Below are 16,901 nucleotides of genomic sequence, written 5' to 3' on the forward strand. Positions count from 1 at the left end.
TGTGGCTGGACCTTTGCAGATCACCTATTCTATTGGTCTTTCAGTGGACACATGGAAAAGAGGTTAGAACATAAAGACTGTATATAATAGAGAAAGGGAGTAAAATGTGTTGCATAAGATTTTGTGATAATAAACAAATATGTTTAGGAAATATCATCTGAAGCAAAAAGACATACTAACAAGTACAGTGACAAATAATAATGAATATATGTTAGCTTATACAGAGTATCATGGGAATGCAGCATTGAGAGCCATTAATGCCACTTGAAGAAGTGGTGGATAGCTTTACAGCAAAACCATTTCTGGGAACAGGTTGCTGTTCCAAATAACTACAATTATTTGTTCCAAATAAATACAATTTGGGAAATGCATACTTAATTCATTAACTTTCCTTAACCTTAATGTGAATTTACCAATAAAAAGAGTTTGTCTAATTGTAAATCTTTTAAAAATCATGAGAAATTAAAATAAGCTTTTAAAAACAGGTAGCTCTCTCAACCCTGAAACTGGAGTTTATAATATTGCAAAATTAAATACATTAACAACTTAAAATGACCTAGTAAGTTCATTGTTCATTTCTTTGATTTCATTTACCACTGATCTAACTCAATGTAGAAGGTTACATTTGTACAAGTTTACACGACTTAATGATTAACTGTACTCGCTTGCCAACCTTACTGTTCATGTGGCAAGTGGTGGTATATATAGAGCTTAGAAGTCTAGATTTGCTTACAGGAGAAAATTAGTTGAATAATTAGGATAAAAATGCACATAATTAAGCTCTTTCTTTTTATCATTCCTCTAGTTATTTCTTCCAAAATTGACCGGGATGATTCATCATATGATTCTGTATCTCCAGAGCCAAAATCAAGATTTGCTATGTTAGATGATGTAAAAATTTTAGCCAATGGCCTCCTTCAGTTAGGACATGGTCTTAAAGACTTTGTCCATAAAACTAAAGGCCAAATTAATGATATATTTCAAAAACTCAACATATTTGATCAGTCTTTTTATGACCTATCACTGCAAACCAATGAAATCAAAGAAGAAGAAAAGGAACTTAGAAGAACTACATCCAAACTGCAAGTCAAGAATGAAGAAGTGAAAAATATGTCACGTGAACTCAACTCAAAGCTTGAAAGCCTCCTAGAAGAAAAAATTCTACTTCAACAAAAAGTGATATATTTGGAGAAGCAATTAACCAGTTTAATTAAAAATCAACCTGAAATTCAGGAACACCCAGAAGTAACTTCACTTAAAGTAAGTAGAAATCAAAGAAGGTTCGTAATTATGTTTTCAATGTGGATCTTTTTTAAAAAATATTTTAAAACATGCTACTTTATTGAATCATTGAAATACTGTATTTTTCTCAAGGAAAAAAAGCCTCTAGGAAATAAAATTTTTCATTATAATTTCAATTTGGTTTTTATGATTCTCTAACATTATATATAAAAAAACTAAACTTTACATTTCAGATGAAAATTACAAATCAATCAATAAAATTTAGAACACTAAAATTACAGTATTGGAGTTACTGGAGGAAAGTAAAAAGTTTAAGAAATATAATTTGAAACTATCCTCCCATGTTTAAAATGAATAAAAGTAAAAAAATAAAAATAAAAATAAAAATAAAATGGATAAATGTAATAAGTAAATGGTAAAAGATTAACTCCTATTAAAATACTGGTTTTTTTTTTTTAATAAAATACTGGGTTTTTTTTCCCCATTTAACTGAAGTACTTTGAAGTTCAGAAAATTAGGTTTTTAGAGATGGTACATTTTAAAATATAAAAACAAAAGGATTTGAAAGAAGCATAAAAGAGAAAAAGGTTGCCAATATTCAGTTATCTAATCCACTATTAGTTTTAAAAATTTAGATTGTAACAGTGTTATAAAAATTTTTTAATCTAATTTAACAAAAAAGAAAGAAAGAACACAGAAAGTTCTAACCACCCTACAATCTCTGTCCAGACTTTTGTAGAACAGCAAGATAATAGCATCAAAGACCTTCTACAGACAGTGGAGGAACAATATAGACAATTAAACCAACAGCATAGTCAAATAAAAGAAATAGAAAACCAGGTAAGTCAGTATTTTAATGGTATGTCCACTCTTTTTTACATAAAATCTCAGTTTATGAAAACATCAGACCTTAAATTTATTTTTAAAACTTATAGCTGGATAATGAGTAAACAGGTCACATCAGCATGACTGCTAAAAACTATAGACTCTGAAGGTAAGAAACTACCTGGGTTTGAATTTTGGCTCTAAAACTTTTGCATGACCTTAAATAATTACTTAAATCTTCTGTCTCTCAGTTTCCTCACTTATTCTATCAGAAAAATAACAGAACCTATCTTATAAGAGTGTTACAAGGAAAAAAAAAAGAATTCGTGTAAAGTATGTTTTCAACATATTCTATCAAAAGTCAAAATTAATCAAAATTAGCTCAGTTGGTTAAGCATCTGACTCTGCCTCAGGTTGTGATCTCAGGGTCGGGCTCCCTCGGCCCCTCCCCCCACTCAAGCACACTATCTTTCTTTCTCCCTCAAACAAATCATTTAAAAAAAACTTTTTAAAAAAAGTCAAAATTAGATCATATCTCTCTTGGTTCAAAACCATGAATGGCTTCCCATCTCACTTTCAGTAGCCCATAAGACCCCAGATGACTCTTATCTCTAACTTCATCTCCCCAACTCTAGTCATACTGGGGTAACTCTTCCCAGTTACTCAAACACATCAAACATGCTGCTGTCTCGGGCCCTTTGCCCTTGTTCCCTTTATCATCTAGGGGAAGAATGCTCTTCTCCCTGGGATCTGCATGGCCTATTCGGTCTCTGTCAAGTATAAAATTCTCAGTGAAGTCCTACTAGGTCACTTAATCAAAAATTACAATTCCCAAACCCATCCTTAAATCCTGTTACTCCTTCATTCTTTTTATTTTTTCCTTTACACTTATCTCTATTTCACATAATATATATATTTTAGTTATTTATTTTGTCTGTTCCCTCATCAGAATGTAAACTCCCTTGAGAACAGGGATTTTCTTCAGTTTTTTCATTGCTGTTGTCCTGGAATACAGAATACTGTCTGAGACATAGTAGGAATTGAATAAATATATGTTGAATTAATAAAGTTAATATCATATTCAACACAAAAAAATCGATAAAAGCTTGCTATTATTAGTAATATTAGAAGCTGTGTGCCTCATAAATAAAGTTCAATATCCAATACTATAATTAATCTACAATGTAAGCTGCTGTCTAGGTGAGGGAGAGACCTATTTAGAATGAAGCTATGTAAAAACCTAAACATTTCAAAAATATTAATTATTACTACTATTAAAACAGGCATCCCAGAGGGTCCAAAAATAATACAAATTTGGAGAAACCTAAAAAAAAGTTGTCAAGAATTATAAAACAATTTCCACTAAACAAACATATTGTTATATGTTTCAGAAATTTTTAAACTCGTAATTTCAGGTTATTTTGCTAATTGTAAATCATAGTTTAGTAGGTTATTTTATTATTTTTGCTAATTAACCAAAACGGGTTTTTGCCAGTTAGTTTTGATTTCTATAACGTCCTCATTATGTTATTTTTCCAAATTCTTTTTTCTTGTATCCTTTTTTGGTTTTGTTTACAGATTTTATTTATCTGAGAGAGAGACAGGGAGAGACCACCAGCAGGGGGAACGGCAGGGAGAGGAAGGGAGAGGCAGGCTTCCCTGCTGATCTTAGGACCCTGGGATTATGACCTGAGCCAAAGGCAGACAGTAAACGACTGAGCCACCTAGGCACCCCCTCTTATATCATTTATTATGGATAAATGAGCCTACTCACAAAACAAAATGTCGTTATTATCAAATGATATACATCCTCTCTAATAATAAAATGTATGAAGAATTTAAAACAATGAGTATCTGAGTAAGAAGCCGCTTCAGATCACCTGATCCAGGTTCCTCAAATTTCAAGATCCAAAACTCTGTAAGTTAAGTGCATTTAACATCACACAGTTACCTAGGAGAAAAAGCTAATATCCAACAAATGAACTCTGCAACAGTTCCTTATGAGTAAGGTCATAGGAAATGCCAACATCAAAAAACACTAGTAAGGTATTACGTAATCTGTTTTTCTCAGGCAATCGATAAGAAAAGCTATTAGTCAATAAACTGCAAATCCCGCACATTTTGCATAAAAATAAAGTATTATTGCTAAACTTGCAATGAAATAATGAACGTACTTAAAGTAAACAAATATGCCTGCCAATTTTTTACTTCTACAGATATGTTTACATTTCAAAAAACTATTAAGACAGCAGCCTTGTTCAAATTATATGCTGGTCTTTAAGGCAGTTCTGAGACTCACTCAATAAGGCCTACAACTGACAATTATTAAGCTTAAAATCTGCCTGTTACTGAACAGAACACATACTGTATTCATAAATGAACAGAACATTTAAAAAATGCTAATAAGCAAAGTCTTTACCTTTGGTGTTGCTGTTTTTTGACCAATTTCTGGTTTGTGCTTTGCTATCTTTCTTTTTCTAGTTTTCTGAACTCATTAAGTAACGTGCCTCATTAAATATTTTGAGGTCATGTATACAATCTGTATGTCACCTCTGATCCGTTTTTAATCAAAAGCAAGAACATATTATGAGCTTAAAGATGTATACAAGCTGTACTTTTAATATCCTTCCTCGGATTTCCCTAACTGTATACTCAGTACCATTTTTAAAAGATTTATTCTTTCATCAGCTGAGAAGAACTAGTATTCAAGAATCCACAGAAAATTCTCTTTCTTCTAAACCAAGAGCACCAAGAACTACCCCCTTTCTTCACTTTAATGAAACACAAAATGTAGAACACAATGGTAAGTTAATTTGTTGGGGTTCTTTCTTGAAGGTATATTTTCAACAAATTTTTCTCCTATCTTAGACATTCTTGTCAAAAATTGCTATTCTCAGGGCCTCTTCTCAAACTAAAATAGAGTAAAGTGACAAATCTACCAAATACGATGTGTCAACCTAAACTGGATCCTGGCAGATTTTGGCTTTTTTTTTTTTTAATCCTACAAAACACATTCTTAAGACTATCAGTAAAATATAGATGTAGACTTTATATTAGATAATATGATATTATTTTAAATTTTCTTAGATGTAATAATGGTATTATAGTTATGGGTGAAAATAAACTCCTGTTTAAGAGATATAAGCTGGCATCAAAAGAAATGAAATCTTGCCATTTGCGTCGACGTGGATGGAACTAGAGGGTATTATGCTTAGCGAAGTAAGTCAATCAGAGAAAGAAAATTATCATTGCTCTCCCTGATATGAGGAAGTTGAGAGGCAACATGGGGAGTTTGGGGGGTAGGAAAGGAATAAATGAAACAAGATGAAATCAGGAGGGAGACAAACCATAAGAGACTCTTAATCCAACAAAACAAACTGAGGGTTGCCGGGGAGGGGGTAGGGAGAGGATGGTGGGGTTGTGGACATTGGGAATGGTATGTGCTATGGTGAGTGCTGTGAAGTGTGTAAACCTGGCGATTCACAGGCCTGTACCCCTGGGACTAATAATACATTATATGTTAATAAAAAAAATTTTTTTTAAAAAGAGATACAAAAGAAAAAGATACAAGCTGAAATATTCAAGGGGTTAAGGTCATGATGTCTGCAAATGACTTTCGAATAGCATGGCAAAATACATATTTGTATACATGTATATTTATGAAGCAAAAATGGCAAAAGATTAACAATTACTAAATACATATGGAACAACTATAAAATTCTCTCTAACGTTTCTACTTCCCTGTTGAAAATTTTCACTAAAAAAACCAAAAAAAAACCAAAAAAAAACCACAGAGATGAAAGAACAAAGTCTCCATTCCCAACCAAACATTAACAAAATAATACTTTCAAAACACATTCACTTTTATGTAATTCTCACACACACACAAGTAAGTTTCCTTCATGTATGTTTTATGTTTACTCTTTCCACATACACCTGTGGATTAAGTGCTACGAACACCAAGCCCTATAATAATGTCTCATATGTGGCATTATATTTATATTCTTCGTATATCTAGCAAAAATACATATCTAAAATTCTCATTTTGTCACTTTTCCTAAAAAGAAATCAGTTTAATAGTAACTATTTTAATATTGTTTGCATAACATGCCATCTAATAAATCTGCTTCAGTTATCAAGTACTTTCTTGGTAATACAGTACTGAAAAAGGCTAAGGGCTACATTCACCACAATTCCATAAAATGTCAAGTAAAACACTCAAGTTCTAAAGATAGCATTCTTAGGACTATATCTTATGTAATAATACTTTCTTGATTCTAGACATTCCTGCTAATTGTACCACCATTTATAATAGAGGCGAACATACAAGTGGCATCTATCCCATTAGACCCAGCAACTATCAAGTTTTTAATGTCTACTGTGATGTTAAATCAGGTAAAACCAGCCTGAAGAGAAAATGGACTGTAATTAGCTCCTGTTATTCACTATCTATTAGTAAGACTAATCTTATTATCTTTGTTCTGAATATATGTAAATGAAATGTAAGTAACATAGGCAACTGCACAGCTCTGCTATTTATATTTGCCTTATTTTTGTTTTTACTAATGCACTTATTCAATATTCTCCATATTTTTCCATAAAGTAATCTGAAATTCGTATTGTTGGCAAGTTTATTAAGACAGACTCATTAGCTGCCCTTTACTTAGCTTCTTGGGACCATAATAAATAATAAAATGCTAGTACCATAATATTAATGACTATATTACATAGCCACTAATTAAAATCAAAACAAGGGGCACCTGGGTGCCAGAGTCAGTTAAGTGCCTGCTTTTGTCTTGGGTCATGACCCTGGGATCCAGGGATCAAGCCCCATTGTCAGCTCCCTGCTCAGCAAGGAGTCTGCTGCTTCCTCTCCTCCCTGCTCATGCTATCTCTGTCACTCTCTGTCCCTCTCTCTCAAATAAATAAATAAAATATTTAAAATCAAATCAAATTAAACCAAGAAAACAGTATTCTGGGGCACCTGGGTGGTTCAGCAGGTTAAGCATCTGCCTTTGGCTCAGGTCATGATCCCAGAGTCCTGGGGGTGAGCTTCATGTTGGGCTCCCAAGACAGCAAGGAGTCTGTTTCTCTCTCTCTCTCTCTCCCTCTCCATCTGATCCATCCCCACTTGTGCTCTCTCTCTCTCCCCCCCTCTTAAATAAATAAAAACTTTAAAAAAATTTTTTTAGGGACGCCTGGGTGGCTCAGTTGGTTGGACAACTGCCTTCGGCTCAGGTCATGATCCCGGAGTCCTGGGATCGAGTCCCACATCAGGCTCCCAGCTCCATGGGGAGTCTGCTTTGCTCTCTGACCTTCTCCTCGCTCATGCTCTCTCTCACTGTCTCTCTCTCAAATAAATAAATAAAATCTTTAAAATAAAATTTTTTTTTAATTTTTTAAAAGATTTTATTTATTTGACACAGAGAGATCACAAGTAGGCAGAGGGGGAGGGGGAAGCTCCCTGCTGAGCAGAGAACCAGATGCGGGCCTCGATCCCAAGACCCTGGGATCATGACCTGAGCTGAAGGCAGAGGCTTAACCCACTGAGCCACCCTGGCGCCCAATAAAAGAAAGAAAACAGTACTTTGTTATATCTTTTAGCATCAATCTACTTAAAATACACAATTTTGTTCATTATATTCAGATAGGTCATGGACATTAATTCAACACCGAACAGATGGATCACAAAACTTCAATGAAACTTGGGAAAACTACAGATATGGTTTTGGGAGACTTAATGGTAAGGTGACTTCATTCATTATTCATTCACTCAATTGTTACTTAAAAATATTTACTAGGAATCTATTTTGGATTGGGCATTAGGAATGCAACAATGAATGAACACTAGGCCCAGCCTTCTTAGAATTTATTAACTAATAATTACATATCTGTTAGTAATTTACACTTATTACAAGCATCTACTTGAATTATACTTATCACAATTTCATATCCATTCTTAAGTATATGCATCACAATTTGATGGCTTCTAATTGTCATAATTACAATTATTAAAGACAATTATGATAAAATGCTGTGTGCTCTGATAAGTGGTAAATATTACGAATGAGCTATCAAGAAAACCAACTTTACCACTGGGTCACTCTACATTCTTTTTTAACATTTTTAATACTATTTGGAGGTGGAAGGAACAAGTAAACTGTCAGATGTATAGTACTAAATGTTTAAATCTCAATTGTTTAAATATTATAAATGTATACTATAGAAATGTGATTTAAAATAAATGAATTAACTCAGTGCAACTACTACATTTTCATCACAAAATAAAATAAGCAAAACAAAAATAAATAACAGGTTTAAAATTCAAAGGCATATTAAAAATTTCATAATATAAGTACTTATTTATAAACTGGAAAACATCCATTATTATACCAAATTTTTTTTATTAAACACTCTACTTGATCATTTAAAAAATTTCATATTCAAACTACTAGTTAGTTCCCTTACTAAAAGGTATATTCAGTGATATGTTCTGTAGACCCAAATCTTCCAAGAGTTAGTGTAACTTAAGAGTGTTAAGTCCAGAATACTCATTTATTTCTGTAAGAAAATAAGCCATTTGTACTTGAAATCCCTAAAACTGTCCTCTAATTCAACAGCAATAAAAGTTTGGCTTTTTTCCTTAAACACTCTTATAGAAAGGACTGTGATAATTAAAAAGAGATCTTTGTATTTATGTTGTTTTTAATTCCAAATAAAAATACTTTATAAAATTAAAAAGAGAATTATGTTTTTTAACTCAAAATGTCTAAAAAATTTTATTCCTTATTTTCCTACAAAGAAGACATATATCAAACAAATATCAAAGGCCAAGACTATATTTGAGGAAAATGACACTATTATCATCCAAGTAACACTGGGTATAGTAGTAGAGATATTTAACAAAATTTCCAATAGTACATGGGTATTAACAAATTCTTTATGGTAAAGCCAGTATATCTAAGAAAGAACCTAGAAATGAGATAATATTTTATCAATGACCACATCTAAAATGCTTAATATGTTTCACCCATGAAATATGTCTCATAAAATTCATTTTAAAAATACTAATCTTACTTGAGGCAGGCTTATTAATATTTTTAGCATTTTTTGTGTATTTCACTATCTTCAATAAAATTGTTTTTAAAGGGGCGCCTGGGTGGCTCAGTGGGTTGAGCCGCTGCCTTCGGCTCAGGTCATGATCTCAGGGTCCTGGGATCGAGTCCCGCATAGGGCTCTCTGCTCGGCGGGGAGCCTGCTTCCTTCTTTCTCTCTCTGCCTGCCTCTCAGTGTACTTGTAATTTCTCTCTGTCAAATAAATAAATAAAATTAAAAAATTAAAAAAAATTGTTTTTAAAGAAATATTTTAAGAGACTCTAAAATAACCAAGGGATTCTAGGCTAAAACAATTCACTGACTTACACCAATAAAAAAACACTATCAAAAAAAAAAACCACAATAAAAAAAAAATTATTGGTACCCAATATGCAGTTAACAACCCACAGATTTTTACTTTCTTTTCAGGAGAATTTTGGTTGGGTCTAGAGAAGATATACTCCATAGTAAGGCAATCTAATTACATTTTACGAATTGAACTAGAAGACTGGAACGACAACAAGCATTATATCGAATATTCCTTTAACTTGGGAAATCACGAAACCAATTATACATTACACCTAGTTGAAATTAGTGGCAATGTGCCCAGTGCACTCCCGGAACACAAAGACTTGGTGTTTTCTACTTGGGATCACATGGCAAAAGAGCATGTCAACTGTCCAGAAAGTTATTCAGGTATCATTTTCCTAATATCAATATTTCATTTTCGTATCTAGAAAATATCTTCTCAAAGTATTAGCTAACATCTACAATGTCAACTCTTTTAAAACTGAATCCCAAATAAACATTTTCTCTACAGGTAAAAATTTCTTAATATAACTATTACTTTGATTTAGTTCAATTAGATATTTTACTTATTACATTTCTCAGGTATTTTATTTTGGGTGTATACATAAGACTTGTACAGATTGTTTTAAAGTGGAATACATGTATTATCCATACGATACTGTCATATTTGTAAGAAGTGAGATGTACTCATGGGGAAATGTAGTAACAGCAACTATGTGAGTTTGTATTCATGAAATGCCCTATCTATCTTCTTTAGGAGGCTGGTGGTGGCACAATGTTTGTGGGGAAAACAACCTAAATGGTAAATATAACAAGCCAAGAGCAAAAACTAAGCCAGAGAGGAGAAGAGGACTATGTTGGAAGTCTCAAAATGGAAGGCTATACTCTGTCAAATCAACTAAAATGTTGATCCATCCAAAAGATTCAGAAAGTTCTGAATGAACTGAAACAAATTAAAAAGCCAACAAATTAAACATTGAATTCATCTGAAGTTACTGTGGTTTACTAATCTGGTATTAAAATCCCTAACAGAAGGCTTCAGAAATAGATTCTTTTTTAAAGTCACTATCAACTTAAAAGTAAACATACTGTCAAATCACTTCAAAGAATACCATTTATCTTTCCCAGTCAAAATTCTTATGATATCATTTATTCATATATTCTGTGATGTGAGAATCAATTTTATGTAGTCACAATCTAAATTTTACCCAACGGGTGAATTTTTAAATCATTTTTTAAATGAAAAATTTACTAGGACTTTTATTTTAAGAGTCATTATGTAGGCTAATTGCTCAGTTTAAACTTGCTCCATTTAAAAAATTAATTTTCTTGCTAAAATTCTGTACTTGAGTAAACATCAAAGACTGATGATTATTCCTAAATGCTGTAATATTATTAATTTCAAGATTAAAATTTGGTTAGTTCAGAGTACATGTGAAAATCTATAATACTAATTTTAAAACTGATGCTTCACTTTGCTACCAAATAATCTGAAATAAATGTTTGATATGCTTTATTTATGAAGTCAAATGAAGCAAGATAAAATACTGTATTAAAAGAGGTTAACTGTTGGGGCACCTGGGTGGCTCAGTCCTTAAGCGTCGGCCTTCAGCTCGGGTCATGATCCCAGGGTCCTGGGATCAAGTCCTGCATTGGGCTCCCTGCTCAGGGGGAAGCCTGCTTCTTCCTCTCTCACTCTCCCTGCTTGTGTTACCTCTCTTGCTGTGTCTCTCTCTGTCAAATAATAAGTAACATCTTAAAAAAAAAAATTTAAGAATAAAAAATTACATGAAATAAAATAGGTTAACTGTCTTAAACAAATGCAGTAGATCATGATAACTAGGTCATAATGACCTTAATATCAGGCATCACTGTATCTTAACATATTTGTTAACTTATCTATATACTGTATACATTTTATGTACTTTAAACCTTAACAATGTGAAAAACATTTTAAAGGGATCTTGTCAGAATATCATGAGAATGAATGTATCTGTGGCCTCAAGTTTAATACTTTATACCCCCCTGGACATGGCATGAATCTAATACTTATGTGTAGGTTGTCAAATAGAAGTAAAAATCATAACAAGTTATTGAATGTTTAAATAGCCTGAAAGATACATTCCCAAATTCAATAAAGACTCAGTACTTTAAAATATAGAAATTTAAATTCTTGTAGTTTTTTAGTGACATATAATGATTCCATCATTTCCAATGTAAAAAATTTGAATTCTAATCCTCAAGAATCACTTTTGATCATGATATCACTTGTCAGTATTTTTTAAATAAGGTTTTTAAAGAAACTACCAAACAGAAATAAAATTTTGAATTAAATCTAGTTTTAAGGAATATAGTACCCCAAGTTATATACTGACTCACCTTAGTCAAAAAATATTCAGCATTATGTATTTTAAATTACTCAGTATATCGTGTTTTTTGTTTTTTGTTTTGTTTTAAAGATTTTATTTATTTGACAGAGACAGACACAGTGAGAGAGGGAACACAAGCAGAGAGAGGGGGAGAAGCAGGCTTCCCGCCGAGCAGAGACTCTGACGCGGGGCTAGACCCCAGGACCCTGCGATCATGACCTGAGCTGAAGGCAGATGCTTAATGACTGAGCCACCCAGGCGCCCGAGTATGTCATGTTTTTTACATGACATGTAAATATGTATGATCTATGTGGATCCTATATAAATATTTTGTTCTAATAAACTACAAAAGAATAAGCTTTAGCATTTAAAACCATAGCCAAACTGTCAAAATTGACTTTTTAGAGCCAGAATACCATAATGACTTTTTTCCCAAAAACAGTGGAAGCTTTCAAATACAAAATAATGCATTCTTTAATATACCAATTGCTTCTTCTGTTTGTTCTCCAATTTTTTAGACTTCTTATACAACATCTTTCATTTTGTTCCTTTTAGGAATACTAAGTGAGGTTTTTCTGTATAAAATATGCTCAGATTGAGAGATAAATCTGCTAGAGAAAGGATTTTTTTTATGATTCACAAATTGTGTCCTTCTGTCCTCACTCCTTTGCCAAGTATTTTAATTACACCATTAACTCACAATTGTCTAATCTAATGGCCTTTCCTCAGTCTACATTCACTTGGATCTCTCTGCTAACTTACTCATGAACAATACTCTTTCTTCAAACATGACCCTCATTTTGCTTCCACATATGACTATACTCTCCAAGGATTATCCCTAACCTGAATCCAGTTTTTATACCCCAGTTCCCTCCTAGTATGTGATATATTTGGACCAATGCACAGTCTTCAAAAATCTCTTCCACTCTTATCCTCAGAATTTCTATCTACTCTCACAGACTCATCTATGTTCCATGAGTCAAGTTCCCAAATTTATGTATTATTTCCAGATTTCTCTTCAGTTCCCCCTTCTTACATTGCTTACTACCACTCCTGTTTTTGATATCCTACAGTCTTCTCAAACTCAATCTATCAAATAAATTAATCAAATCCCTACCACCTCTGCTGGGCCTGCCCCCACTTTCTACACCATCACACTCCCCCTTACCTCTGTATATTCGTTAATGGCACCACCACGCTTCCAGTCATCCAAGCTTAAAATCTGGAAGACATCTCAGCCTTTTTACTTAACTTTGTGAATCACTGCTCCTGTATCATAGGCCACTAAACTGAATACAATCTTCTTTTGAAAAGACTGTTAATATAATATGACTTCTTCCCTACCAAAGCCTGCTTTTAACCTGAATTTTAAACTATCTGAACAGTCTCCTGCCTTGTCTCCTAAGTTTGTCTATCTTCCTTCAATTTTCCTAAAACAAATTTATAATGGCTACATACTACTTTGACCTGTGTCGTTCAAACGTGTCTATTAAAAGAGTATAGCAGCTTGAGAATACTGAAAATGTATCTTTACAATTCTAGAAATACAGGATAAAATGGCTTTACACAAGCCTGTACTTCTTTTAGGATCTTATTAGGATTCTACCATAAATCTTACAATTTATCTTAAAATTGCATGTGAATTGTGTTTTCTACTCTATAAATCTTATATAAAAATAGTTATTTCTTCCCCATATCTTCTAAAAAGTGATATTCCTGGAAGATGTGTTATATTTATCCTGTGGATCTGCATAACCCTACACAGCAAGAATGTGTACCCCAATGTGGAAGGCAGAAGCCTACAGAACAACATCCACATCTCTTACAGATATTCAAGAGTCTGTATAATCTGATCCCAAATTTCTTGTACCATTTTTTGCCCAACACAAACCCTTAGCCCTTATCAAAATTATCTACTTTTAAACATCCCCTTATACTCTCCTAATGCTCTTCCATTTGTCTAGAATGCCTCTATACACCTTCTTATTTGGCTAGGTCCTATTTATACCTGAAAATGATCTCACTTCCTCTAGGAATATCCTTGTAAATGAGGCTCCTCTCTCTGATACCATGCAGCAGTACTGCCCGTACCACTCAATGGGCACTTAGCAAATGAAGGAAAGACAGAAAAATACATACGGCAAACCATAACAGAAAATTTTAAAAACTGTAATAAAAACTCCAAGAGCATCAAAAAGATAAGTCTATCTACTTGATTTGAGTAAATTACTGCCAAATTTCTATACCAAGAGTTCAATCTGAAACTGTGAATTTTACTGAGAACAAGTATACACATTTCTCATTTGGGGGTTACCTATTTTTGTATAATCTGTTTATTCTCTGTCATTCTATAATCAGTATGTTCTCATGCCTATATCTTTTCTTCCTAACAGCATAACTTATGGAGATCAATTATCTCGTTCATTAATCAAAAAAATGTGCACTAACCAGTATTTACTGAGTTCCTACTATCTGCCTCCTTTATAAAAGCTATTCCAAATATGTACTTTTACATATTTTCACCTTCTGTTACAAGATAATCAAATTCCCTTGTGATTTTTCCCATCACTAACAACCACAGCGCTGCATTTCTGTATGTACTACTAAGTGATGTTCCAACACAGTAGTTTTAAAAATTAAAAACAAAATGACCAAAAGGTTGGTCCTCTTATCAAAGTCCAGAGTGTTCTCATGGCAAATCAACTAGGACAAAATTACTCAACTGGTGTGAAATGTTGAGTTCAAGGTCATGAAAGTACGACTAACAATCTCCTAACAATCTCCCGTAGTGTGCTTTTATAAAATCAAGTTTCAATGACATTTTAGAAAATATAAAATCAAGGATGCCATCTCAAACAGAAAAACTGTTTTTCTAAATTTATTTGTTTAACCCCGGGAACGATCATACATCTAACAAGATGATTAAGTTTATCTAAAAGAGCGATTATCTACAACCTTAAAGAGGTAAGGCTGTAACTATTTAAACATCAAATGAGCAACTAAGCCTCTGTCTCCACATCCCATATATGGGAACAATGATAATCTTGCCAAACTTACTTCATAGGGTTGTTGTAATCTTCAAGTAAGACAGGGTATTTGAATGGCTTTATGAAGTATAAAATTCTGAACAAATGTATACACTTGTAAATATTTGATCTTGGTTATCACTCTACATTGCTTTAAGTAAGTAACGTGCACAAATTTTTCCTAACTGAAAATACTCTAATTCTCAGGATAGTTGAACAAAACTGCTCTCTCATATTCTGCTACCATTCCTGGAACTTGACTCCTTCCATCAGGGTCTGAGATAATACTCCTCACACTGAAATACAAGCCCCTAACTAAAAACTCATGGGTGGCTACGTTAAAATGTCAGGAAACAGAGTTCTCAACTCAAAAGCTTTTGTAATTAAAATAAAACTAGGATCAATTAAGATAGAATAAAAGCCCCGGTAATGTATCTAGGGCAAAACCTGAACAGCAGAGTATGCAGCAACAGCTTGAGACATCCAAGAAAACTAAAAACAAATACAAAAACTTACACTCTTTAAAGCAGGGGACCATAAACTTGAATGGGAAGAAAAATACTCCTTAATTTTTACTGAAATTTGTACTTCCTTAAATTCTGAATGTAGGAAACTAACCATACCAGTATTAGCAATACAGGAGAATTTATCATTAATAGAAATCATATACATTTTTGTATCACAGCTATTATAGATATCTCAGAATATTTTTCACATGCTTATTACTACTTAGAAAATATGGTAGCTTTTAGACCCATGGCTAGATATTTTTTAATTCATTAATAAAGAAACATGCATCAGAACTTTACTATCTTGATAATTATAATTCAACATAACATAGGATAACATTGTTATCCTATGTATTTTATTTTATGTATTTAAAAACATTATTCCAGGGGCACCTGGGTGGCTCAGTAGGTTAAGCCTCTGCCTTCGGTTCAGGTCATGATCTCAGGGTCCTGGGACCAAGTCCCACATCGGGATCTCTGCTCGGCAAGGAGCCTGCTTCCTCCTCAGGTCTCTCTCTCTCTCTTTGCTTGCCTCTCTGCCTACTTGTGATCTCTCTCTGTCAAATAAATAAAATCTTAAAAAAAAAATTATTCCAAAAAAGAGAATCACAGGATTCACAAAACTGCAAGGGTACCATGACAAAAAACCTTTAAGAACCCAACTCCAAAGCAAGATCTACCATAATATGACCTAGTTCAAGAATCATGAATTACATGGGTCATATATAAACAGTATACATTTACTTTTGACTGGCCAATCTGTTTCCAGAAACAGAAGTTTAGGGAAAAAATTCAATCAGTATATGTAATAAGCTTATTAAACCACTAACAGAAAAACATACTAAAGGACTGACAGGTGAAATGATACAATGACTAGGCTTTGTTTTAAAATATTACAGGAAAAAAGGGAACTGGTAATAGATAAAACAATAGAGAGGAGTGTCTGGCTGGCTCAGTCAGTGGAACAGGCAGCTCTTGATTTCATGGTTGTGAGTTTAAGACCCATGCTGGGTATAGAGATTATGTAACAAAAAAAGTTTATGTTAACTAATTAGAATTTAAATAAAAATTTGGAAAAAAAAGAATGACAATGGAGGTTAATTATACTGTTCTATTTACATTGTATATGTTTGTAATTTCCTATTATAAAAAAGTTTAAGACTATATTCAGATTAGCAAACCTAGAAGTTCACTAAGGATTAATAAGAGATATACGGGGCATAGTCCTAACTGCTAACCAAGGTCCAGATCAAAATGAATGACATCTTTTCTTTTGTTTCTTATTTTATTTGTTTCTTATTTATTTATTTATTATTATTATTTATTTACTTGAGAGAGAGAGAGACGGAGGCAGAACAAGCTGGGGTGGGGGGGGTAGAAGACAGAGGGAGAGGAAGAAGCAGACTCCGCACTGAGCAGGGAGCCCAATGTGGGGCTGGATCCCAGGACCCCAGGATCATGACCTGAGCTGAAGGCAGATGCTTAACCCACTGAGCCACCCAGACGCCCCTTCATTTTGTTTCTTA

At 33.2% G+C, this 16,901-nt stretch overlaps 2 protein-coding genes across 16 annotated transcripts in view; one reads left to right on the forward strand and one right to left on the reverse strand.

Annotated features, from left to right (window-relative positions):
• The window catches only part of DOCK7 (dedicator of cytokinesis 7), a 217,203-nt gene that overhangs the window by 118,163 nt on the left and 82,139 nt on the right, over window positions 1-16,901 (reverse strand). The window lies entirely within an intron of this gene.
• ANGPTL3 (angiopoietin like 3) lies at window positions 723-10,505 on the forward strand. Its single transcript, XM_082687856.1, has 7 exons — window positions 723-1,260; window positions 1,972-2,082; window positions 4,756-4,870; window positions 6,349-6,462; window positions 7,715-7,810; window positions 9,592-9,858; window positions 10,229-10,505. Exons 1-7 carry the CDS (start codon window positions 766-768, stop codon window positions 10,411-10,413), a joined length of 1,383 nt encoding a protein of 460 aa, XP_082543982.1. The 5' UTR covers window positions 723-765; the 3' UTR covers window positions 10,414-10,505.

Source organism: Mustela nivalis (assembly GCF_964662115.1).
Source record: "Mustela nivalis genome assembly, chromosome: 10".
In the NCBI taxonomy this organism is placed as follows: Eukaryota; Metazoa; Chordata; class Mammalia; order Carnivora; family Mustelidae; genus Mustela; species Mustela nivalis.